At 38.7% G+C, this 23,741-nt stretch overlaps 7 protein-coding genes across 13 annotated transcripts in view; 5 read left to right on the top strand and 2 right to left on the bottom strand.

Moving 5' to 3' along the window:
- Positions 1-172: 172 nt before the first annotated feature.
- Positions 173-2,176, top strand: LOC104818656 (coiled-coil domain-containing protein 12). The gene is made up of 5 exons (XM_010548330.2): positions 173-283; positions 587-720; positions 1,063-1,195; positions 1,293-1,407; positions 1,766-2,176. The coding sequence occupies exons 2-5, from the start codon at positions 593-595 to the stop codon at positions 1,822-1,824; spliced, it is 435 nt and encodes a 144-aa protein (XP_010546632.1). The 5' UTR covers positions 173-283; positions 587-592; the 3' UTR covers positions 1,825-2,176.
- A 101-nt stretch (positions 2,177-2,277) lies between these two features.
- LOC104818655 (WD repeat-containing protein 48) lies at positions 2,278-8,766 on the bottom strand. Of its 2 annotated transcripts, none has more exons than XM_010548328.1 (19): positions 8,494-8,766; positions 7,779-7,888; positions 7,440-7,598; positions 7,112-7,177; positions 6,899-6,988; positions 6,462-6,767; positions 6,232-6,329; positions 6,084-6,119; positions 5,862-5,982; positions 5,534-5,770; positions 5,356-5,451; positions 5,192-5,257; positions 4,987-5,025; positions 4,752-4,886; positions 4,005-4,357; positions 3,636-3,729; positions 3,334-3,516; positions 3,005-3,110; positions 2,278-2,663 (listed from the first exon to the last, which is right to left on the bottom strand). In XM_010548328.1, the coding sequence occupies exons 2-18, from the start codon at positions 7,875-7,877 to the stop codon at positions 3,012-3,014; spliced, it is 2,277 nt and encodes a 758-aa protein (XP_010546630.1). In that variant the 5' UTR covers positions 7,878-7,888; positions 8,494-8,766; the 3' UTR covers positions 2,278-2,663; positions 3,005-3,011. The 2 variants fall into 2 exon arrangements, with proteins under 2 accessions (XP_010546630.1, XP_010546629.1); XM_010548327.2 differs by having other exon boundaries at positions 2,278-2,672; positions 8,494-8,765.
- Positions 8,767-10,874: 2,108 nt separating this feature from the next.
- Positions 10,875-15,050, top strand: LOC104818654 (kinesin-like protein KIFC3). Of its 2 annotated transcripts, none has more exons than XM_010548326.2 (11): positions 10,875-11,167; positions 11,755-11,910; positions 12,109-12,192; positions 12,286-12,447; positions 12,560-12,666; positions 12,761-12,945; positions 13,031-13,195; positions 13,333-13,557; positions 13,651-13,688; positions 13,868-13,995; positions 14,119-15,050. In XM_010548326.2, exons 2-11 carry the CDS (start codon positions 11,766-11,768, stop codon positions 14,728-14,730), a joined length of 1,851 nt encoding a protein of 616 aa, XP_010546628.1. In that variant the 5' UTR covers positions 10,875-11,167; positions 11,755-11,765; the 3' UTR covers positions 14,731-15,050. The 2 variants fall into 2 exon arrangements, with proteins under 2 accessions (XP_010546628.1, XP_010546627.1); XM_010548325.2 differs by having other exon boundaries at positions 11,723-11,910.
- Positions 15,051-15,401: 351 nt separating this feature from the next.
- Positions 15,402-17,469, top strand: LOC104818653. 2 transcript variants are annotated; one of them, XR_772714.1, is made up of 3 exons: positions 15,402-15,847; positions 16,541-17,250; positions 17,335-17,469. XR_772714.1 is itself a non-coding variant. In XM_010548323.1 (2 exons), the coding sequence occupies exons 1-2, from the start codon at positions 15,486-15,488 to the stop codon at positions 17,193-17,195; spliced, it is 1,017 nt and encodes a 338-aa protein (XP_010546625.1). In that variant the 5' UTR covers positions 15,402-15,485; the 3' UTR covers positions 17,196-17,469. The 2 variants fall into 2 exon arrangements, 1 of the variants encoding a protein (XP_010546625.1); XM_010548323.1 differs by having other exon boundaries at positions 16,541-17,469.
- Positions 17,470-17,611: 142 nt separating this feature from the next.
- LOC104818652 lies at positions 17,612-19,768 on the bottom strand. Its single transcript, XM_010548322.1, has 5 exons — positions 19,309-19,768; positions 18,848-18,996; positions 18,461-18,622; positions 18,132-18,247; positions 17,612-17,922 (listed from the first exon to the last, which is right to left on the bottom strand). Exons 1-5 carry the CDS (start codon positions 19,751-19,753, stop codon positions 17,904-17,906), a joined length of 891 nt encoding a protein of 296 aa, XP_010546624.1. The 5' UTR covers positions 19,754-19,768; the 3' UTR covers positions 17,612-17,903.
- A 719-nt stretch (positions 19,769-20,487) lies between these two features.
- Positions 20,488-21,711, top strand: LOC104818651 (uncharacterized N-acetyltransferase p20). Its single transcript, XM_010548321.1, has 2 exons — positions 20,488-20,758; positions 21,311-21,711. The coding sequence occupies exons 1-2, from the start codon at positions 20,523-20,525 to the stop codon at positions 21,615-21,617; spliced, it is 543 nt and encodes a 180-aa protein (XP_010546623.1). The 5' UTR covers positions 20,488-20,522; the 3' UTR covers positions 21,618-21,711.
- Positions 21,712-21,951: 240 nt separating this feature from the next.
- Positions 21,952-23,741, top strand: part of LOC104818650 (protein MON2 homolog) — a 12,796-nt gene continuing 11,006 nt past the window's right edge. For 3 of the 4 annotated variants that reach the window (XM_010548316.1, XM_010548319.1, XM_010548314.1), the window contains exons 1-3: positions 21,953-22,265; positions 23,063-23,248; positions 23,601-23,690. In XM_010548316.1, coding sequence (XP_010546618.1) covers positions 22,161-22,265; positions 23,063-23,248; positions 23,601-23,690 — 381 coding nt within the window. In that variant the 5' untranslated portion in view covers positions 21,953-22,160. Of the gene's footprint in view, positions 22,266-23,062; positions 23,249-23,600; positions 23,691-23,741 lie in introns of all 4 variants that reach the window. The other variant, XM_010548317.2, reaches the window with a different exon arrangement.

Here is a 23,741-nt window from a genome sequence, read left to right as displayed (position 1 = left end):
GCTGCGTTTTTAGGAACTAAACTATGGAATGGATGGCATTTCCGTAATTCGCTCTTAGGGTTTAAGCAAATGTCTATTTCCGAATGTGCCGTCGTTTAAGCATTGAGCCTTTTGGGCCTATAATTTGTTTTACTCGGCCCATTACTAATCGCACCGATTTGGTGTTTTGTTTCCATTTCTGTTTCCCCGTCGAGCAGATTTTTCTGAAAGGAAAAAACAAAGCTTGAAGCTTCGATTCCAATTTTCCCTGCTATTTTCCCTCGTTTTCTCGGCAGCCAAACAGGTTATTTTTCTATTAGTGTTGGATATTACGTTCGGAAATTTAGCCTCTGGTTTTGTGAGCAATCGAGTGGGTTGCGTTAAGTGAGTAGAATCGGAGATTTCGGTCAATAATTTAACTGATTTCTCCTGATATCGTGATTTGGATATGGTTTAGGGTTTACGGTGAAATGGTTCTCTGATGGATGTTAGTGGAAGCCTGCTAGTAGTGCGGGAACGTGTGGATTTTTGAAGTCTGTATAATATATAAATTGTTAAAGGTAGGTTTTTGAATTCGATATTAAGGCCGCTAAGCTATGGTTTGCAGGAAGCGATGGCTAGTGAAGATGAATCGATAGAACAAAAAGCGGCATCTCGACGAGAGGCCCTGAGAGCTCTAAGGGCAGCTCAGGAACTGGCCGAGAACAAGGAAAACGAAGAAGATGATGCCGGTGAAGAAAGGTGAGTGTACTTTGTTCATTGGTCCTTGGCTAGAGTTCTCTATCTACACTCTTGATTACAAGAACAGTGACTTTAGGTAGGATATTCAAGGAGAAATGAGTTGATGTGGATGAGAGTTTCTTTGGTTGTGTTGATGGCTAAAGCATTCTCGGAGCTTTTCAGATTAGCAGATTGCCTCTCGGTTATATCCGAAACATGTATAGTTTGTATTATCATCATCCGTGGTCCAGATTGCATCCTTAAGACACAGAATATGTTTTCTTTCATTGCAGCTATTTGTAGTTTCTGTGCTTAAGTAATTTGTTTCATTGTTCATTTGTATCGTGCTTATCGATTTTGCAGTAACCCCACCATGAAATTTAGAAATTATGTTCCCCAAGATAAGCATCTTCAGGAGGGTAAACTTGCCCCACCCGAACTGCCCAAGTTTGAAGATCCGGTTGCTTCCACTCTACCAGTAGCAGAGAAGAAAGAGGTGCATGACTGGTTCTGACTACTAAGTTGTATGCTAAATCACTGTTTTGTTTTCATTTTACTTGTGTTGATTAGCTAACACTCTAATATCTTTATAGGACCCACTTGTCAACATCGCTCCAAAGAAGCCAAACTGGGACCTTAGAAGGGATGTTCAGAAGAAGCTTGACAAGCTCGAAAGGCGGACTCAGAAGGCAATGTTCAAACTCATGGGTAAGTGGCGGCTTTCTCTATGAGCATAATTTTGATTCATGGAAACTTGAGTGACTGAGTGATATTCCTATGCTAATACATACATAAGCACACGTGTAAAATACGTCAATTCTAAATGTGGGAACTGTCAGTTCTTGACTGGTGTAATTTGTTAGAGGCTGTCCAATACAAGCTCTCTAAAGATTTGATTCGATCTGCTAAAGAGAATGACTGGTTGATAATAGTGTGTCTGTGTCGGTTCACTGACTTTGTATTCTTTACTTAAAGACCTCATGTCTACTATAACCATTGAGCGGACGAATTTCGTTTGCATTTGTTGCAAAACCTAACATACGCATGGGTGCCATTTTCATCGCAGAGGAGGCAGAGAAAGAGCATGAGATGGCTGAAGCTAACAGAAACGACTCAGAAAATTAATCTCGATGACATCTTGGAAAAGACGCAAATCATTTATCTACTCGGGATTGTACAACAATTTCTCAACTTCTGAAGACTCTAGGGTTTGATCACTTTCTCTGGTGAGTAGTATTGCCATTGTCCCTGGCGCCACCATGTTTTCCAACTCTGTATGTCAGTTATATTGAGAGAACGGATAGCAAAAGAAGAAGGAAAAAAAAAAGAAATGTGGGTATTTTCCATTGTATTGAATCTGATGGTTTTGTCCAAATCTTTATTATATGCTTCTGGTTGGGAAACGGGATGCAGCCATATGTGAATTGTCTTATCCTTTTTAAGTTATCACACTGGAAGACAGAGAACTCAGATTGTCTTTGAAGCTTGTCTATGATTCTTATTGAAAGGGGTAGAGAGCATCTCATGCTTGTGCACAAGAGAAGTGCCCAAGTTAAATTAAAAAAAAAAAGAAGCAGATTTTGTACAATATTTTTGTGATTGTTATTGCTTCTGAACACAAATCAAAGAACTGTGTTCCACAAAATAAGTTCTTCCCCCAAAGCTTTTGATTTTGACATAATGTAAATGTTACATTACTCAATAATAATAAAGTTTTTCAACATCATCTACCTGATTAACTCTACCCTTTGTTGGTAAAATCCACTTCCACTGTCCATCCAAGCCAATCCTTCTCCTCAGCCAGAACTCCCAATAACACAAACCAACCATCTTTCATCATAAAAAGGTGATCTACTGCAAGGATTCAAGGGATTTATACTTTGTCCAAAGCACCCGAACCATGAGGTTTTGCCCCGAACTAACCAACCAGTTCCCGACGCCATAGATCCTCCAAAATTGCCCCCCTGCGAAATCTGTAATGGATCATTATACGGGGGTGAGATTCAACTCAATGCCCCTTTCCCTTAGTTGCTTCTATCAAGCGTTAAGTGTATTCCTATAGTTTTGAGAATTGAAAAGAGCAATCCATTGAAGATCTTGCTTCAGCAAAAGCTAAACGATACCATCTTTTTACAAACAAGGCACTGACTAGTTTCCCCGCAATTCAACCGTCAATATATTCTTGTTATTGCGGGGAAACGTAAAAGAGAACGTAAACATTTCTAGTTTACTAAATGAGACGACTTTCTGACTGATATCAAGCAAAAACCGAACATTGCCATGATGCAATTAGTTGGGTCTTTACCTTTAAGTTACCTAGCTACAGCCACTCTGTAATTAAGGACTACGTCTTCGGGTTTCTTCCAAATATATGCCCGTACAGTTGCTAAGCTCATATCTGGAGACAACACCTGAAAACCATAGAAGAAGCTAGTTGAGCCTCTGATCGCTCACATGGAGGAAATAATCTTAATCTTTGATCCGGTTTACTATAATCCAACACAGGAGAAGGTGTCTGATTGGTCATGGTTGGAGTAAATTGAGTTTGAAAAAAAATCAATGTAGCTTGTACGCAATATGACAAGAAATATTCTCCAATAATATAACAAGGATTTTTCTATGGAATTGACTTGCCTGATTATTGCATAAGATTTCAATGGAAGGCCTAAGCTTCTGCCAAGGCTTCAAACCAGAATGGAAAGATCCATTTCCTGCAGCTAGTTGCAGTGACTGTCCACCCAAAACACCTGTTCCATCAGCCGCTAGACTATCCAACGGTTTGTCAAGGACCATCTTTTCCACGACATAATTGATAACCTACAGTTGACATGCAGATATCATCTCAACACTGAGATAAACAGAGAGGTGTTTGGCAAAACTAGATGTGAATTCTCTGTTAAACTCCCGAGCAGGGGGTGAGAGCTTTATAAACCAACCTTATTGATTCTCAGGATCCGTGGGGCACTAAGTTTCCCCAGTGTCACTACCTGTGCAGTTGTACCTTCACATGGATGCAGGAAAAAGCTCAACCTGGAAACTCAAAACAATTTCACAGTGAGCCATTAATGGAGAAAAGACAATTCATCTTTACAGAAACGAAAAGGGATCTGTAAGGAAAAGATTTCTGAATAACATTATCCAGTGACCCGTGGTGGAGTAATGCCCTTTTAGATCGGCCCACTATGGGCATCTCATATCACTCTTCAAGGACGTATAGATTGCCTGCTGTGGACATCTTTGTAACCCAAAAAGATGACCCAAAAAAAAAAGGAAAGGCAGAGTAATTTTGAGGAAGTGACATATACTTTGTGTTTTCTCTAGGGGGAAGCCGATTGTTCAAGACAGCATCCAAGCACCACCATGGGAAGTCCTTATCATCCTCAGCTCCAGTAAACTCAGTTATCTTTTTTCTCCATGGACCACCCTGAGAACCTTCTGTAATGATGGAAGGAGGGGAGATAGAAGCAAACTCGAAAGAAGGATACACTGGATCATTATCAGCATTACTATCTTCAGCTTTGGGCAGGCTAACATTTTTCATTGCATCTTTAATAGACGAAGAATCTCCATTGGTGGGAGGTTGTGATTTCGGTCTCTGTTTTCTTTTGGCCAACCAATGAGCCAGCAGACCTTTCAGGGTCTCACGAGCTAGATTAATCTACAAAACACATAAGCAAAGAAAGAAGCATTTTCAACTTTGATTAGCTACGAGCAAACATATTTTCAAGACATTCGATTATATGATAATGATAGACGCATGGAGAAAGACAAAAAAGTTTCCAGTTTCTAAGAACTTGGAATAGAAAAAGAAACGCTTGCATTTTTAAAACATTTAACTCCAGTTCTTTGAAAAATTTTAAAAAAAAAAAGATTGAAAGGAGGGGATTACGATGGACATAGTCACATAGGCCAATAAGTAATATACACTATATTTATCTATTACAATGGCCAGAGGCCCATTAAGGCCGACAATTAAATGTAACATATAACAAACAAGGTCAAATCCCTGACTAGCTTCGAAGAAGGTTTGTAGGGAGTTCAGCCATCCTTACCTTATCATCTTCAGGTCTACCAGTAACTTTAAGGTCCATTGAGTACATCTCAGCAGAGAAACATTGCGGTGTCTCCAAATGTACAGACAAGCATCCAAGTCTAGTATCCACAGTAAACCATGACGGGATGCTAACCTGACAAAGCAGAATACATCACAGAGGCAATCATATCTGCTTGTCTCATTTTGAGAAATGAAACAAGAAACCATAAAAAATGAACCAAAAGGCTTATTACCATCTCAAACAGTTTTTCTTTCTTCTCCTCAAATGAAATCTGCAAACATGGAAATGGAAAATAGTTATTTAACTTGGTGATTGCTTCATACAAAAATTAGAGATGGAGGTCCAATCATGAACTTTCAGAATAATGCAAGCAGAAACATGTAAAATAAAAAAAAATAGTAGTAAAACGGCACAAGAACTCAAATTTCCAAACAGACCTTCCCGTAGTCCTCCACCACGACACCCCTGGTTATCTCCCATAGTTTCACTGAGCCAGCAGCATCCTGCCAAAGCAAAAGCAGACTAATATAATATCATCGATCCAATTCATGCATTTAGCTTAATGATGGTCAGACCACTGCATTAGATATTTCTACTTCACCTTAGTTAAGATTTGCCTTTTATTATTCAAAATCTCATGTTGCACAATTGCTGGAGTTCCTGGAATGGTAAGTGATGGCAGCTTGTAGACGGGGAGCTGCAAATAAGCCAAATCAACTAAATTGGTTTGAGAAAACCTACGCAGAAAAAGCAATTCATATTGTATTCTTTTTTCTTACAGGACTCGATCCTTCCAGTGACACCCTTGCCCTGTTAAAAGACAAATTCCCAGCCAAGAAAGAGCCACCTCGCTGAAAGACCTTCTGGGGGCTTTGTCCTTCAGCAGGCCATCTATCAACAGAAGAGTCCGTTGTAGCAACCCAAATACTATTATCTTGCAAAGCCAAACGCTGAATTGGGTGTTCCTTAGTGCACAGTAAAACGCTCTCTCTTTTCGCCAAGTCTGTCAAGTACAACTGAGGAAAACATAACACGTCACGCAAGCTGCTGAAAAGACGTTACACACAGGAGTGCAAGCTCAGAAAGGTTTGTTGGTTGGCTACTCACACTTTGGTCTCTTCCACCGCTGTAAACATGACTAAACGATGGGTTGCATGCAAGGGCCCAAACAGAATCGGTATGGACAGCATAAGTGTGCAGACATCGCTGCTGACCAAGATCCCAGAGTCTAAAAAATAATCCATAGCCAGTTAGAACCAAAACCATCACTATAACTTCAGTTGCTTGGTTTATTCTCATGTCACAATGAACAAAATAGAGAAAATCTACCTTATCATAGAATCAGATGACCCAGACAAGCAAAACCTGCAGTCGTAAAATAAGAAACATAGTAACACTCGTCGGTCAGATAATAGAACGTTTACCACAGAAGGAGAAAAGCTCAACATTGCACGAATGAATAATCCAAGAAACTTACCTGCCAGTCGAGTCCAGAAGCAGTACTCTGACATTATCTGTATGTCCTCTCAATTTCATAGTCTTGGAACCTGTTCTCGGGTCCCAGACACGTAAAACCTGCAAGAAATAGTAAAAGTTCACGGAATAGCTTTCACAAAACATAAGCCCCCTAATACAGTTACAGTGCTCTCAATGAAGAGAATTGTTGCTTTTTTCTATATCTTTGAAAAACCTAAGTTGTATGAATACCTTCTCTGTTCCACCAGAGACAAGAATTGTTCCAGCATCATTCATCGTCAAAGCATAGACAGACTCCTTGTGGCCTTTGGCAGCTGTTGGTGTATAACCCTGGGATGGAGATGACTGCACAGAAATATTGTTGCTTGAACCAATAGTCCGCAAGCTCGTAACTGGTAAAGAGTTCCCGGAACCATTGACGCCACTTGGAGAACTATCTTCTGATACGTCATTAGATTTTGTAACAGGTGACAAAGCAGCTTCAATATCCCATATAAAAACCTCCCCACCAAGGCCACCAGATGCAACTACATTGTTCTAAAAACGTGAAACTAGGATAGGATCAGAAACCGACCATGAAAATGAAGCTACCGTGCAAAATTTCTCATTGTGCAATTAAAAAACATACATGAAAAGGGAAGAAGAAAAAGGATGGGATCATAAATTACATTTTTTGCCGCAACTGCAAGGCAAGTAACATAGTCAGAGTGCTGACGCAGAGTCCTCTTACAAACCCCATCTGACAAGCCATCCCATGTCTAGTGTCTCGCAGGAAAATTATGTCGCATTAAGTAACCAATAGATGGTGTGGTATGCAGTAACAACCAGGACAAAAAAAATCTGGGCCATAAATGTTTAGAGGCCATAATAAAGTCGCAAACCTTGACGGTAGTGTCTGATGAACAAGAAACAAGAGTGCTTTCGCCAATCAAAGCAGCATCATTTACCTAGAAAGTAGAAAATCAGCAGCAGCTTTCAATAGTATCACGGGTAGGATAGCTCAAAACTCAACAATAACATTTCCTTTAACAATGACCTAAAAAAAAACATTTGATAGTAACTAAAGAGTATTAATCAAAATAACATTGTGCCCTGCTCCCCAAACTCTCAGAAGGGCACAACAATCTATCCAACCAGACATCACGAAACAGAATCCAGGCTTACTAATCCCCAAGTGAAATCAACAAGCAGTAGAAGAAATTTATATACCCAATCAACGTGAGATTCAAATGTAGCTGAGCAGAAGGCAGCATCCTCTTCAAATGCCCATCTCTTGAGCGTACCATCGCGGCTTCCAGTGAAGAGGTAGCTTTTGTCACTGGGAACAGAAGGCTTTAATACAGCCAAACAATTTATGCCAGCACAATGCTGTAGTATGCGCATTCCAGAGAGAGAACAATCAGGATTAAGTTGCAGAGCAGATATAACTTGAATCTACTCCTATGTCTAGCAGAATATGATCTATGGATGAACTAGATAACAGATAAATCACATGAAAGGGTAAAAATTTCGAAGGTAGCAATTCGTATGGATGTAAAACAACCTGACCTTTGAGTCATTGGCATCATTTAACACATATGTAAGCTTCTTCTCTTTGCGAGAACGAACAGAACCGCCGTTGCTCCCGGCACTTCCAACCCGGTGCATCTCAAAACACCCTGAAAGAAAAACCGGCAAGTAAACAAACCAGCAAGCGAGAAACTAATAGACTCCTCTCAGAGTAGGCTGATTCTTATATAACACTGTTGACCTGGGTTTATCATTCCCATCATCCAAAACCAAACAAGACAAACTTCATCATCGGTCAGACAAAAGCTGATTGACTGTCTGTCTGGAACGGAAAGGAGCAATTAAGCCCATGGATTAAGAGTTGTAATTTCCAAAATCCCTCCTTTCTATTTGTTCGTTAAGGGAAAAGGTCGGCTACAGGACATATGAATCGTGGGCAACGAATGTTTTGGTCAAAGGTTATCAATTTCAAGCGCCAATCTTGAATTCGGTAAGCAAGAGACAGTTTACAACATCACTGGACAAACTCTAGACAACCTCTTTCGATCCATAAACAAGAGAACCGAACAGAACTAAACAGTTTCCCTACCCATCGAAAATCTCCGCGAATAATTCGAAACTACTCGCCCCCCAATAAAAAATCCAACAAGAAAAACCCATAAATAGAACAAAAGGCAGCAATTGGAACAAACCAATAACCTAGAAATGCAACGAAACAAAAACAAAACCGTAAAGGAGATGATAATCTCGACACCTTCTGTCTGCACTTCAGATGTGATCGACGACTAGAAGATTCAGCAATCAAAACACACTCATCGGAGGCCCAAAACCCTAAAATCGATCGTCCGTATTGTTGAGATTTGGGAATCCGACTGATCTGAAGAAATTGAGCGGAGGAGATAATCACAAAAGTCAAAAACGAAAAAGCGAGTCTTTTTTTTTTCTTTGCTGGGGGTAATGGGCGCTTGGACGAAGAAGCGAAGATCTTTAGGAACACAGAATTTAGACGGAAAATTCAATTTCTCGACCAGGTAGTATTGAGCTTTTAACACCCTTCATCAAAAGCCATAATAAATAAATAAGAGAGTAATTTTACAAGGATAATAATATACATTTTTAAAAAATTACAAATGACTCTATATTACAAATAATGTACAAATTTTTATTATAATTTTTTATTAAAAAATGACTATATATTGGACCATATGTATTTACATCTTCACATCCATAATAAATGTCGGAGTGATAATATTTCCGAGATTACTTAATCAAATATATAAGACTTTGCAAATAAAAAATAATAATATACATTTTAAAAATTATTTATACTCCCTCCGTTTCTAAAAGAATGTCGTTTTAGATTTTTTTATAATTATTAAGAAAATATATAAAAATCATATATATTTCTATTAAATCTCATTTTAATTAATATTTTATTGAAAGTTGAATATTTTAATTGAGGATAAAATTGTAAGTGTTTTTAAAAAATCACTTATAAAATTTAAAATGATATCTAATTAGCAATAAAAAAAATATTTTGTTATACAATAAATATTTAGAAATGGAAGGAGTAATATATATAGTGTTTTTCTAAATAAAATATAGCTCGGGAAAAAAAAATACAATGTCAATAATTACGCCTTGGAAAAAGGTTTATATTTATCACTTGAATCATCCCAATTTAGTCAAATTTAGAATCGATGTCTCAAATTCCCGGGTGTGACCTTGAGACTGTCCATTATTTGCAATAACATTAGATTGTATATAATATAATGTTTGTTGTCGTCTTCTTCTTCAATAAACTATGAAAACAATGGTAAAAGGGAAAAATAGAATTTTTTTTGTATTTTTTTTAATGGCACAAAGCTTTGGGTCGAACACCGTACAGAACAGATAAACCAAACAAAATCGATCTGTTCAAAGTGTTTTACTTAAACCCCCGGTTTTATTAATGTACAATTTAACAAACTGCAAAAAAGAATTCAAGTTGTTTCATTTAGAAGGAAAACATAATACATTGTATTATTACAGTTTATTATATATTTGTATTTTAATTTAGATTTGTTTAAAATATTTATTTATGTATAGATTCTAATATAATATTTCGTATCCTCGAAATTAAACTTTGGTTTTATTATATTTGATGGAATTAAGGGTTTGTAGTTCACTTACGGATAGGGGTGTCAAGGGAGCCACTTCGGATCGTTTGTGGCTTGGCTCGTTTGGTTCGGATCGTTTTGGATTCAGTTCGTTAGCTCGTTTTCTAACGAACCAGAAAAACATCGCCTCAAATCGCTCGCCAGTTTTTCGATCTGAACGAACGACTCATTGAGCCAGATATATATAATATTTTTTATTTATATTTATTCTAAATTTAGCTATAAATTTAAATAAATACATAAAAAAATTAATAAAATTCCAATATCATTTAATATTTTCAATTATTACCATCATAATAATAATTAGGATATTTATAATATCATATGAATGATATGAAAAAAAGAAATATAAAAATATATTCAAGGTATATAAATTTAATTTATTTAAAAAAAGTCAGCTCGTTGAACAGTTCGCCAACTCGTCGAGTGAGATTCATTGAACACGTGTTCAATGAGTCTGGTGCTCATTAGACTTGTTTTTTAATGAGATGAAAAAATCACGGCTCATATCGCTCGTTTTCTAGCGAGCCACGAACCAATTCGTAAGACAGACTCGTTTTGACACCCTACTTATTTATGTGTTGGTCAGATTTCAATTTGTTTTTTTATATATAATTCTTTGTGGAGTACGTTTATGATCTTTTATATATATATATATATATATATATATATAATCCCTTATAAAACAAAATATTTACGAGCAATCCATGTTTAAATTTTTGACGGGTTTCATGATAAAAAGATGATCTTTTATCATCGTCTATATATATTAGCAAGTTGGATTACATGTATTATTTTAAAAATTAAAAAAAAAAATGTTGTCGATCTCATTGGATTACGTGTCTCCCCAGCCCACAAGATATCAATTTTACCATTTTGCCCTTTCCAGCACCCCGCCCGCTCCTCTCCCACTAGCCAAACAAGAGAGAAAAAAAAACGCCAACTTTTGGCTTGGAACAGTTGACGCCATAGCTGGACCTACCATGAACGAGATTCTTTCGGATTTTTTTTTTTAATAATGTCTGCTCCGATGATGCTCAGAGAGAGAGAGAGAGAGAGTTTCATTTTCAGCCTTCAAATCTGAACACAGGAACAGCAAACGGCAACAAGATTGTTCAATCATTGACAAACACTGCTCCAACTTTCTATAAACCCTTTTTTTTGTGTTCATTTGCTCAAAATCAAACTAGGGTTTTCTCGGATTTTGCTCCTTTCCCTCGCTTTTTTCTGAATCTCCAGCTTGTTTCTCACTCGCTCGATCTAATGCCTGTGAGAAAAATCTTGGTTTTTCTTTATATTTCCATGTGTACATCCATACATAAACATAGATTATCTCATGTCTATGCTTGAATCTATTCTTGCTACTGTAGTTGAATGATTCTTGGGACTCTTCAAAGTTTGAATTTTTTTCCCCTTTTCTGGAATTCTTCTGGGCTAAAGTGAGTTTGCTTCGTTTTCACTTCTCTCTGCTTCTCCCTTCTTTAAATTTGTTCCTTTTGTGAGGGTTTTCTTGATTCTGGTTATTATTATTTTTAATTAAAAAAAAAAGAGCTTTTCTTTTATCGGGAACTTCCAACAGGCAATTATCTACTCGAGTTAAAAGACAGATCAAGTTGTCTTCTTGTTCCAAGCTCTGCAACTAATTGTAATAATTATAATTTATTGTTCTTTTTCTTTGTTTCTAACTACCACCTATTGGCTGATAAGTTGTCTTCCATTCCACTTCCACTTCTCCTAGGCGTTTGTTTTCTTGTCTGAAATCTGAATCTCGTTCAGGTCAAGAAACCCAACATTTTCCCTGAAAAAAGGTTTATATTTTCTCAGCTGAGAGAAAATGTTTATTTCACCTGAACCAGAAGGGATTTCGATGGCGGAATCTCCGGCCGGTTCATCGTCTTTTTCCGAATCAATTGAATCTTCTCCACTACCGGTTCCCATGGTTTATACCGATGTAAACATCGTTCCTGAGTATCAGAAAAATGAGCTTGAGAAGTCAATATCAAATCTTGAAGGTATTTCCTGCCGTGTTTCTACGTGAAATTTGTTTTTCGTTTCATCACAATATTTGTTTATAGCAAATGCCATATGATTCTTGGCATGCCTAACCTCTCGGATCAAAAGGTTCCAAGGTTGACTCTCAGCTTGATTTACTAAAAAAAACAGTAGCATTGGGCAAGTTTGCTCATTTGAATCGGGTTGGATTTTTACAGAGGAAGTTGCGGAGCTGAAGTCGAAGCTAAGGTCCTTGGATGGGAAGAGGAGGGAAGTTCTGAATAAGATAATAGACATTAAAGGTTGCAGCTTTACCGGGTTGTTCTTCTCTTCTTTTTTTTTCTTCTTTTTTTTGAAAGGGGATGGTTAACTCGAGGATTGGCCTCAATTGGCAGGAAGTATAAGGGTGTTTTGTAGAGTTAGGCCATATCTCTTGACAGGAAGGAGACCGATCCGGGAACCCGTTTCAGTTGGATCGGAGAATATCGTTGTTAGATCTGGAGGGTCTCAGAAGGAATTCGGGTTTGATAAGGTCTTTCCTCAATCTGCAAGTCAAGGTTAGTTTGCTGTTACTCTATTGTATTGCTCCTGTTATTTGGTATCTCTGGTTTTCATTGCATTCCAGTTCTGATACATGAGGCCTTACTCTGTTTTTTTAAAACTCTGTAGAAGACGTCTTCACCGATGTAAAACCCATTGTTAGATCGGCCCTTGATGGTCATAATGTATGTGTCTTGGCCTATGGTCAAACTGGGACAGGCAAGACGTTCACCATGGTTAGTGATCTTTGGCACTCAATCTTTAGATTATGTTAAAGGTTTGGTCGGTGATTTTATCTTGCAAGTGATAGAGGAGAATGTTTCTATTCAGGATGGTACAATCGAGCAGCCGGGTGTTGTTCCTCGAGCTCTTAAGGAGCTCTTTAACCAAGCATCAATGGGTCATACACATTCCATGACATTTACCATGAGCATGTTGGAAATATACATGGGTAACCTGAAAGATCTCTTGTCCTCGAGACAGCCTTTGAGGTCTTATGAAGCATCATCTAAATGGTAATCGGCTTCCTCAATCGAATTCTTGGATCTAAAACCAAAGAATAAAGCATGTCTAAATTCTTCTGCCAAACTTTTCTTACAGCAATCTCAACATTCAATTAGACTCGAAAGGATCTGTTGAAATCGAGGGTCTAACAGAGGTGGAAATACCAGATTTCACAAAGGCGAGATGGTGGTACAGTAAGGGGAGACGGTTGAGATCAACGTCGTGGACAAATGTGAATGATGCTTCCAGCAGATCCCACTGGTAGGTTCTCGATCATCGCAATCCATCAATTTGACTCATTCTCACTGGTTTTTCTATTCAGCTTCTCTATAGAGTTTCTTAATAATTTTGGTAATTCAGCTTGTGTAGTCACTCTTATCGATTTAGTTTATCTATAGCTTAACAAGGATCACGATCTTTCGTCGGATGGATGATGATGCTGTTGGATCGAAAACTGAAGTTAGCAAGTTTTGGATGATAGATCTCGGAGGAAGTGAGAGGTTACTGAAAACAGGGGCCACAGGACAAACTATGGATGAAGGAAGGGCCATTAACCTCTCGCTTTCCGCTCTTGGAGATGTTATTGCAGCTTTAAGGAGAAAGAAGGGTCATGTTCCTTACAGGTAAGTTCTTTGGTTATGGCTTCCTCCTTACACTTAGTGCTTTGGTTTATGCTGAGTTCATCTTTTCCTTTTTCCCCTTTCACATGGTTGCAGAAACAGCAAGCTAACTCAAATCCTCAGAGATTCCCTTGGTAGAGCATCTGATTTTTGTACTCTTTTATCTTCTTTTCCCCATGTTCTTGCTTACAGATTATAATTCAGCTATTCAAGTCAAGTGAGAACAAAATATTTGAACTTTTACCATACAACTGATGCTATCTAAGTTTTCAGTCTGTTTTCAGTTTAATGATACCGAATTTGATTCTTTTAGGCACTGGTTCGAAGGTTCTGATGCTTGTGCACATAAGTCCTTGTGAAGAAGACTTTGCAGAAACAATTTGCTCCCTGAGCTTTACAAAACGTGCAAGAGCTGTGGAGTATAACAGAGAATCCACGCCGGTGAGAATGCATACAGACTCAAGAATATGCATATATATATAGAGAGAGAAGTCAATATATTGCTTGAGTATGTATGTGTATATGTTGCAGAGTTTGCTGAAGTTCTAGATGTACATTTTGTAGGAACTTCGGAAGCTGAAAGAGAAAAGAATATCGGAACTCGAAGAAGACATGCGAGAAACTGAAGAAGAATGCAAGAAAATAGAAGCTCGGTTGCAGGAGGCAGAGCATCTACTGCGTAAAAACAATAAACTATTCTCAATCACTTACGATAAATCTCAAGAAAATGGGGAAAAATGCGATCTCTCACCTTCAGATGATCTGAAAGACGTTAGACCGACACCGAAATCATCTGATAAACCAGTAAAAGTGAAAAAGACTTCTGGGCTTGTTCCTCGGTTCATGAATTCTACAGTGGCAAGCCGCCAGAGGCAAACAACCTCGGAGAAGGAAATCAATGGAAAGGCTTGGAGCTTGAGATCAGTGGCTAAAACCTCGGTACAGTTCTCGACCTCTCACTCCCTTAACCTCTATGACTCTCGTTCAAGAGCTATCCTCAAAAGATCAGAGACAAAACCGCTTAAAGCTGCTGTAGCCAACATTCAAACACCAGAAACCCCGAAAGCTAATGTTAAAGAAACCTCTTTGCCAAGAAGCAAGATGGTAACTTCATCAGATCCAAATGTCAGAGTCATCCTTTGTCGTCACAGAAGAAGAATGTCGAATCTGATCTGATCTGATCTGATCATTTTTTTTTCTCCCGGGCTTTCTTTCTTGTCTTGTTATAGTGAGTTTTTGAGGGGTCAAGGATCATTTTTCTTGTGGTTCTTGCAGTTCTGGTTTTAAAAGAACGACCCTCAATTATTTTTTTTTGCATATGTGAGAGCTTCTCTTGGGTTTGTTTTCGTCTGTTTTGCAATGTCTAAATATGCAGATGCTCTTCTTTTGTGTTCTTGATTTGCTTTTCACCATGGGTTTGTGGCTGTAACTAGACTAGATCTTCTTCTGTAACATACTGGATTTATCATTCAATGAAAGGGATTTCTTTTATCTTACATGGTATATGCATATGTATGTGTATGTATATGTATATGTATATATATTAAACGTATTCTGAAACAAACATACCCATGTAATTACGATGGTAGGAAAAACTCCTGTCTGAAAACTCATCACAGTCTCATTACTCTTATATTGGGGTGCATACTGACTTTTAGAATGGTTGGGGTAAAATATTGATAAGATGGAAAATATTGGGGTGTCAAATGAAAAACGTCATTGTGTAATTTCCCCAACAATTTCAGTCCATTTTCCAGTTCATTTAAATCTGAGCACAAAAATTTTAAAAGGATATAACTTGGATTTGGATTTAGATTTTAATTAAACTTGTTAAAGTAAATACACTGTAACAGGACATGTGTGAATGTGTACCATCCAAAACGCGTGAAATCACAGAGGCCAAACTCTGAAGCTCGAGACTTTGTCCATCTATGGCGCTTCTGTCGTCTTCTTCGTCGTCTCTGGGTATGCAGAAGGGGATTTTTGTCTCTGTACCGGTTCTCGTTCTCTCTGTCTCGTTTGCGGCGGCGATCTTCTTCTTCCTTTTGTCTTCTCTCTCGTCGTGCTCGTGTCCCGCATCTCTCTCCTCCCAGAACGGCGCCATTATCTCGAACGGCGGCGGAGATTTGAGGAGCGGCTTTACGAGATTGGACGAGAGGATATCGACGACGGAAGAGGATATAGAGTGGGTTAAGGATCTGATCAGATCGAACGGTCTGCATATGCGGGACAATGTGCTGCGGAAAGGGATCAATCCTCGCACCAGGGCCCAGCAACTTGAAGATCTGAGGAAGTAATCATCTCTCTCTCTCCCCCTCTCCCTCCCCCTCGTTGTGGGTGAAGCTGCTTGCGTGCGTTTGGTATCAAACATGGCAGAATCGAGTTGCTTAGCTATTGGGAATTTGAATATCTGAAAGAAGAGCTTGAAATTCTGTTTGATGATAGCTTTTAATCTTACTTATTGTAGTTTGGAAACGTAAAACAAGTTTATGGGTATGGATTCAGTAGTTTTAGCTATATGATTCAAAAGTGGAAATGATTTCACTTGTTGAATTCTGATCTAGGAGTTCATGGTGTAGTGTTCATAGCTATTTTCATCTTGAGGAGTGTAGAATAATCTGAGATTTGGGAATAAAATATTGGGGGGAATCTAATTACAGGAAAGAAAGAAACAAAAAAAAAAAAGCAAAGCTTTAGAGTGTTTAACTCGAGATTTAGCTGTCTATGTTGTGCTATGGAGTGGGTTTCCTTTAGGTGCCGAATCTCTGATGACATATTCGTGAAATTAAGAATGTTCTTTCTGGTCATCGCCATCTTTGAACAGCTCATATCTTGCTCATCCGCATCTGAAGCAACTGCGAAATTACATTCTCTGCATACATGTCATTCCGATATGTTCATTTTTGTTCTTCCCTTTGACGGATTGTTCTGTTTCTAGTTTGAATGGTGATAAAGTTACTTCTTTTTTATTTTTCTTACTTATCAGTTACAAGGGTATATCTCACTACGAAGGAGAAGAAGCAAACAACCACACAGCTCTTCCATGCCCGGGTGAGTTGCTCGTCGAGGAACACCATAGCAACTATGGAGAACCCTGGGCTGGAGGGCGTGACGTATTTGAGTTCCTTGCTGAATCCGCCCACCTCAAACCCGACTTCCGTGTCCTGGAAATCGGATGTGGCACCCTTCGTGTCGGTCAGCATTTCATCCGCTATCTCGATCCCGGGCATTTCCATTGCCTCGAAAAGGACGAGCTTTCTCTAATGGCTGCCTTGAGGTATGAGCTTCCTTCTCAAGGTCTCCTTCATAAACGGCCTCTTATAGTGAGAGGTGATGATATGGAATTCAGCAAGTTCGGTTCAGATGTCGTATACGATTTGATATACGCTAGTGCAGTTTTCCTCCACATGCCCGATAAACTCGTTTGGTCCGGGCTCGAAAGGCTAGTAGATAAGTTGAAGCCCGACGACGGGAGAATCTTCGTGTCGCATAATATAAAATTCTGTTCGAGGTTAGGAGGCGATGAATGCACAAAGAGACTAGCTAGTTTAGGGCTCGAGTATATCGGGAAGCAAACGCATGACAGCTTGTTGTTTAACCACTACGAGATTTGGTTCGGGTTTAGGCGTATCAAAGCATAAGCTGTTGCAGAGATTTCAAGTCCGTTTGATTCCTTGCTCTCTCACGAACTCAGCGGTATGGTCACCATGGTTGGTTGCTCTTTCGGTGTACTGTTCCTCCTGCACGACATGTTCAGATTAATGTTTCTTTCTCTTACAGAGAATCACAGGGGAACGAGCATCAGCAAGTAGCAAAGTGTTTGTATCACCTCCTTCTGTGATGATGATGATGATCGATATTCATGTATTAACATTAGCCCATGATTTGAAATGGCAGTTTTAATTTGTTCATATATTTTCTTTTGCACCTGTTTAGTTAAAACAATATTCTTAATGATGAGCTTCTCTTTGTTTTGTTATCTTCAGATAGGTTTGGTTTTTTCCCATAATTCAGGATTTGTGCCTTCAAAAAAAAAAAACAATTCGGATTGAACATAAAACAAATGAGTAGCCAAATTTTATCCCACTCTCACTTAATTAAGGAAGAAAGGAACAAATATTTTCATATCCTTAACCACCAATGATTTTGATTATTCTATTCATCATGTCGACCAAAATTCATCTCTCCAGGATGCTGGAAGCTTCCTGTCTGAATGGTCAAAGGCTGGCATAATCATCAAAAGGAAGCGAAATTCTTAGAGAAGATGGACGGTGTTTGACTTTGAGCATCAAAATCCGCCATTGCTGATTATCCATGGAGCTCTGAATCATCAGCCGACCCTCAATCTTTCAATCCTTCCCGCAGCATCTTCAGAAAAGAAAGCAAATAAATCGTCTGAGTGATAAGGGAAGACAAGCTATGCAAGTAAAAGACTACCCTTTGATCCATATTCCAAATTAATTTCGATACATTACTATGATTCAGTACGAGTCTTCCACTTCATCAGACGGTGTTAAGAGGAACAAGAACAAGATGTTGCATTTAGATGCAGCTTACACGACCATGGCGTTATATACCTTTTATATCTCTTCTTGGAACCGCAGGGACAAAGAGCATTGCGGCTTATCTGCCCGCTTTTGGCCAGATTAGATCTCGCCACATCCAACGGTGTTGAGCCCATCACCTTTTGCAACTACAAGATACCAGAAAGACAATAATGGATCAAACTAGCTAACAAATCATAAGAAGGACACGATCCAGCCAAAACCTCAACCCAGTGCAGATTCTCCAGGTCTTCAGAAACAGAAAATGTCAGATCAAATGAGCTATATGCCGTCCAGACATAATCTCATAAGCTCTACTCAATTGTTTCTAAGCCTGAAGTTAGCATATATCAGAATAATACCTCGCCGATATTCTTTGGTAAAGGTTTCCCTTGTTCTTTTAACTCGGTCATCTTCTTGTTAGCTTGCCTGGCCCAGGTGAACTTGGAAAGTGCATTCTCCACATCTGCTACCGTACAATTACACTGCTTAGCCGCTTCTTGCTTCTGACCCGTTTGGAGATTCTACAGATCAAGAAACCTACCGCCTGAGTCAAGAAATTCACCAGCCATACACATAACCAGATCACATACTTATTTTTCTTTACAGGACGCACATACACATATTACTTATATATTATGGAACAAGCAAGGGATTTGTAATCGGTAAAACTATCAAAGATCCAATAACTTGATGTACAAATACAAGAAACAAGACTTGAGAGTGGCATCAGTATGTGAAAAACCAACCTCTCCTGTAGTATCAAGACCTCCGAGGTAACGGATTATGGCTTCTTGTTTCTCGAATGCATCTGCAAATGTGGCCTCGCTGCTCCGACCCACTATGTACTGCTTGAATTTCCCCAACCTTCTAGCGTTCTTTAACTCGTCCGCGAACCCTGAAACCATTAGTTTCAGTAAAAGAGAAGAGTATCAGAAGTTCCATTTCTCTGGTGAATCATGTATACACACACATACGTGTTTGGGTGTTTTCACTTGCCATTGCGTCTGACAATCTACGTTAAACACATACACCGATAACACATCAATCTATACGTACACCACTTTGTATATGCGCGCGTACACACACAACATGTTTATATATGTCCACGTTTCCATTTTCCGGCAAAATTGTCTCATTTTGGCACTGAAACGAAGGAATTTCCCATAAAAGGGCATTGTTTTAGAGAAATTGATGAACCGAGACTTACGAAGAAGAGTGAACGATTCGGCGGTTAGATTGGACTCTTCCAAAGGAGTATCCTTTTTTCCGGTGAAGACACCTTTAATCGAGTCCATCCATCCACGAAGAGGCGTCGTGGTGGCGATAGAGCGGTGCTGGGACGGAGCGATTCGACCGCCGGCGAACCGAGTGGCGGGGGAGCCCGACGAACAAGCAGAAGAAGAGGAAGAAACCGGGCCAGATTTTAGCCTGAGAATGTTCTTCAGAACTCTGGAAGAAGACGACGACATTTTCCACAAGCTCGCAGATTTCGAAGGTGAGTTTGGACAGAATAAGGTTCCGTACACTAGGGTTTTTGGTGCAGAAGATGGGCTGATGATGGTGATCCTGGTGCGCCAAAACGCAGCGTTTTGGAAGATACCGTTTGAAACGCAACAGGCGATGGCGTTTTGGAACGCGTCCTTTCGTGCCATGCCATCTGGCGACTGGCACGATCATGATTTATTTTTAATAAAGCGGATTTTACACACTAATAATAAACAATTAAAGATTAAATATTTATACGTCTTTCTTTTTCAAAGTCAATTTTTATGAAAGAAAGTCATAAATTAATGATCACAATACGGCAAATGATCAAGCTATGCTGCGCCCGCCGGCGAACCGAGTGGCGGAGAAGCCGAACGAACAAGCAGAAGAAGAGGAAGAAACCGGGCCAGATTTTAGCCTGAGAATGTTCTTCAGAACTCTGGAAGAAGACGACGACATTTTCCACAAGCTCGCAGATTTCGAAGGTGAGTTTGGACAGAATAAGGTTCCGTACACTAGGGTTTTTGGTGCAGAAGATGGGCTGATGATGGTGATCCTGGTGCGCCAAAACGCAGCGTTTTGGAAGATACCGTTTGAAACGCAACAGGCGATGGCGTTTTGGAACGCGTCCTTTCGTGCCATGCCATCTGGCGACTGGCACGATCATGATTTATTTTTAATAAAGCGGATTTTACACACTAATAATAAACAATTAAAGATTAAATATTTATACGTCTTTCTTTTTCAAAGTCAATTTTTATGAAAGAAAGTCATAAATTAATGATCACAATACGGCAAATGATCAAGCTATGCGGTCCAATACGTCACGGTACTATTATATTATATATTATCGAACCAATTAAAAAGGCATAAATATTTGCATTAACCACTTGAACTCTCTCTTCTCTAAAGTCAAACGCATAACAATAACAATCAATGGAGAAAAATCTCTCTCTCCGACCGTTCGAACTGGGGGACGTAAAAGAGTTATTGAAATGGGCGGGGGACGAACGAGTGACGAGGTACCTCCAGTGGCCGAGACTGACGACAGAGGAAGAGGCCTTTGCGTTCGTAAGGGACGTGTGTCTGCCTCACCCCTGGCGTCGATCCATCTGCCTCCGCGACCGTTCCATCGGTTTCGTCTCGGTCTTTCCTGAATCCGCCGAGAACAAGTAGGCGCTTTCAAACGTTCTAAAATTTTCGAATTTTGAATATTCAGATTCGAATATCCTTGGATCTAACCTAGATTTATCTAGTTTAATGTCTGAGATATCTTCAGATATAATTATAAAATATATTTTATATTTTAAATTTTACAAGATTACCTATATTTACTTTTTTATATTACTGAATTGTCCTTGATTTTTTCTTTAGAAAAAAATATCATTCTTTATATTTATTAAAAATTATTAGAATTACTCTTCATTTGTTTAACAAAATTTAGATTCATGAAAAAAATTAATATTTAAATTTTCTTTTGGAAATCTATGAGTCGATTCTTTAAGATAAGAAACGTTTATATATCGATTTATATATCTTTTTTTTAAATACAATATCAATAATGTTGTATAATGATCATACATTCTATATTTTCTGTTTGTTTTCTGCATCTTAGATTTAGATTTGCGTTTTAAATAAGTTCTCGATCTCAAATCTCGAATCTAAATTCATGATCATGGATACACACATTGTAATTTACATCCGAATATTCCGATTTTCCGCAGTTTCAAAGCGTATTTCGGATATGGATTGTCATATGAACATTGGGGTAAAGGAATAGCAACAAGAGCTGTGGAAATGGCAGTGTCCGAAGTCCTCAAGGACTTGCCTCATCTGCTTAGGCTTCAAGCCTTTGTACAAGTGGAGAACAAAGCCTCCCAAAGAATTCTTGAAAAGACTGGTTTTCAAAGAGAGGGTTTGCTCAGGAAGTACATTTCCCTCAAGGGTCAAATTCATGACGTGTTTGTTTATAGCCTCTTGCCCTCTGACCTTCCTCTTGTATATTCCTCAAATGTTTCCACAATTAATTAGAGAGATACTGTAATCTATTCTATATTTGTATTTTATTTATTTGTTACCATATGACCTATGTTGTTTGAAATGTTGATAAAAAAGTATGAAGTTATAATAATTGGGTTTTTATTTTTGTATGAATTATTGAAATTATGATTGTCATTTTTGGAGAGCGGTTCTGAAATTTAAGTATCTTTAGTTTTTATTTTATAATGATTGATGAAATTCTTGTATTTGGACGTTTATGTAACTTTCCATTATATCCGGGCCATTTTCGTGATAAATATTGAATACCGGTGCAGAAAATCGAACAAAATTAAACACGTGACATACACGTGCCTAGAACACAACTCGCATCCGACTCCCTTTGCTCTGGAAGATCAAGATCTCACCTGCGATCTACATATCCTCTCTGTCGTCGTCCCCTGTTCGTCTCTATCGGAGCTACTGTCTACGATCTCGATGCTATCCTCTCCGATTCAGTTCTCTCTCCGGAGAATTTAGCAGTAGCTCGAAACCCTAGCACCGGGCTTCCTCTTGTTCTCCCTAAAGATTCAAGAAATGGCTTTAATGGCGGCGTTGGAGGCAGATCTTCGCGCCCTCTCGGCGGAGGCACGGCGGAGGTATCCATCCGTGAAGGATGGGGCGGAGCACGCAATCCTCAAGGTTAGTTTTTTTTTTGCCGAGTAATGTATTGTCCGTGCGTCGAATGGACTGTGAACACGGAGATTTGTGGGCATCTTTTCAAATTGGTGTGTTTGTTAGTTAGTATGCTTCAGGGTTCCTCATCAGAACGATGGTTAAATTCAGTTCGAGGGACCAAGTGGTCGTGTGAAGCTTAATGTATCGTTTTGGTTTTGTCCTTGACAATTGGTTGAGACTTGAGAGTAATGGTGGAGAAAAGGATCAATCTTGGTTTTGATCTATGTGTAAAGAGTGGTAAATTTACCGACACAGTGAAACTCTGGATTTGATCCGTGTGTTGCACGGTCATGTCAAAATTTTTAATTGGTGGGGCAAGAACGAAATTATCACTTTTGGTTGAGGAGGAACACTAGCTTGATATGAAACCATGGAAATCAAGGGAGGGCACAAATCCAGTATTTGGAGTAAGTTATCGAGAAAGAACTGGATTTGGTTAGATGATTTTTTTATTTATTGTAGTATAGTTACTAAGGACTTCTCATGTTGTGTAGAAAAGTATGCTGAACTTGCCTTAGGGTCAGTCACTAAGTTCTCTCCTTTCAAATAATTTTCGAGTTGTGTGAGAAATACATGAACATTGCTACTTGTATATTTCGACTACCATCTTGGTTAGGTAGTATTTCAAGTCAAAATCTGTGCATAATATAGCAAGCCAATTGAATTGTAAATGCCTTGCAGTGCAAGTTGAAGAATTTATGGTTAACACAAAGGATTGCCTGTGAATATCTGACATTAGATGTGCTGCTGTTACTTCGCAGCTTCGTTCATTGTCAAGTGCAAGTGAGCTTTCAAGCAATGATGACATTCTCCGGATCTTTCTAATGGCATGCGAAGTGAGGAATGTGAAGCTTAGTGTTATTGGACTTTCATGCTTGCAGAAGCTTATATCTCATGATGCAGTTGAACCATCATCACTGAAGGAGATCCTTTCTACTTTAAAAGATGTAAGTGGAAGTTTCTACTGAATATTTGTCTTGTACCTCTTCCAGATGAACTAGGGCTGCTCTCTATTTATTTGGCGATGCAATTTGTGCGGAACCATGTTGTGGCTTTATCTGAAACTGATGGCCCGTTCATCTTTCGTTTCTGCCTCCTTATCTTATATTTCCGCATTTTTAAACTTCAATTGTCATGTTATCTTGATAGAAACCTTCTGAAGGCTGAAAGTCTCTCTAAATAAATAATATCATTAAACAAGAAAGTGTACTTACTTTTCGGTTTCGTACGATGAAGGTCAAAATGTTTTACATTAGTTCTTGTTACTGAACCATCTAATGTGTTTTTCCTGGTTTGCAGCATGCTGAAATGGCAGAGGAGAATATTCAACTTAAGACTCTACAAACTATCCTAATAATATTTCAATCCCGTCTGCATCCTGAAACTGAGGTGATAAGGGTTCACTATCTTATTCTAGTTAGGAAGTTTCTAATGCTCAGC

The sequence above is a fragment of the Tarenaya hassleriana genome, unplaced genomic scaffold, assembly GCF_000463585.1.
Source record: "Tarenaya hassleriana unplaced genomic scaffold, ASM46358v1 Cleome3, whole genome shotgun sequence".
In the NCBI taxonomy this organism is placed as follows: Eukaryota; Viridiplantae; Streptophyta; class Magnoliopsida; order Brassicales; family Cleomaceae; genus Tarenaya; species Tarenaya hassleriana.
The sequence above is the reverse complement of the archived record's forward strand: the minus strand, read 5'-3'. Positions and strand labels throughout refer to the sequence as shown.

Excerpts from the sequence above, each read along its gene's own strand:
- LOC104818653 (XM_010548323.1), top strand. The coding sequence starts at position 15,486 with ATGGCGCTTCTGTCGTCTTCTTCGTCGTCTCTGGGTATGCAGAAGGGG. Across the intron at positions 15,848-16,540 it reads CAACTTGAAGATCTGAGGAA|TTACAAGGGTATATCTCACT; the intron begins GTAATCATCTCT and ends CTTACTTATCAG.
- LOC104818654 (XM_010548325.2), top strand. The coding sequence starts at position 11,733 with ATGTTTATTTCACCTGAACCAGAAGGGATTTCGATGGCGGAATCTCCG. Across the intron at positions 11,911-12,108 it reads GTCAATATCAAATCTTGAAG|AGGAAGTTGCGGAGCTGAAG; the intron begins GTATTTCCTGCC and ends GGATTTTTACAG. Across the intron at positions 13,996-14,118 it reads ATAACAGAGAATCCACGCCG|GAACTTCGGAAGCTGAAAGA; the intron begins GTGAGAATGCAT and ends TACATTTTGTAG.
- LOC104818656 (XM_010548330.2), top strand. The coding sequence starts at position 593 with ATGGCTAGTGAAGATGAATCGATAGAACAAAAAGCGGCATCTCGACGA. Across the intron at positions 721-1,062 it reads GATGATGCCGGTGAAGAAAG|TAACCCCACCATGAAATTTA; the intron begins GTGAGTGTACTT and ends TCGATTTTGCAG. Across the intron at positions 1,408-1,765 it reads GGCAATGTTCAAACTCATGG|AGGAGGCAGAGAAAGAGCAT; the intron begins GTAAGTGGCGGC and ends TTTTCATCGCAG.
- LOC104818655 (XM_010548328.1), bottom strand. The coding sequence starts at position 7,877 with ATGCACCGGGTTGGAAGTGCCGGGAGCAACGGCGGTTCTGTTCGTTCT. Across the intron at positions 6,989-7,111 it reads CATCAGACACTACCGTCAAG|ACATGGGATGGCTTGTCAGA; the intron begins GTTTGCGACTTT and ends GCGAGACACTAG. Across the intron at positions 3,111-3,333 it reads AAATCTTATGCAATAATCAG|GTGTTGTCTCCAGATATGAG; the intron begins GCAAGTCAATTC and ends TATGGTTTTCAG.
- LOC104818652 (XM_010548322.1), bottom strand. The coding sequence starts at position 19,753 with ATGGCACGAAAGGACGCGTTCCAAAACGCCATCGCCTGTTGCGTTTCA. Across the intron at positions 18,997-19,308 it reads CGAATCGTTCACTCTTCTTC|GGTTCGCGGACGAGTTAAAG; the intron begins GTAAGTCTCGGT and ends TAATGGTTTCAG. Across the intron at positions 18,248-18,460 it reads TACCAAAGAATATCGGCGAG|TTGCAAAAGGTGATGGGCTC; the intron begins GTATTATTCTGA and ends GGTATCTTGTAG.
- LOC104818651 (XM_010548321.1), top strand. The coding sequence starts at position 20,523 with ATGGAGAAAAATCTCTCTCTCCGACCGTTCGAACTGGGGGACGTAAAA. Across the intron at positions 20,759-21,310 it reads CCTGAATCCGCCGAGAACAA|TTTCAAAGCGTATTTCGGAT; the intron begins GTAGGCGCTTTC and ends GATTTTCCGCAG.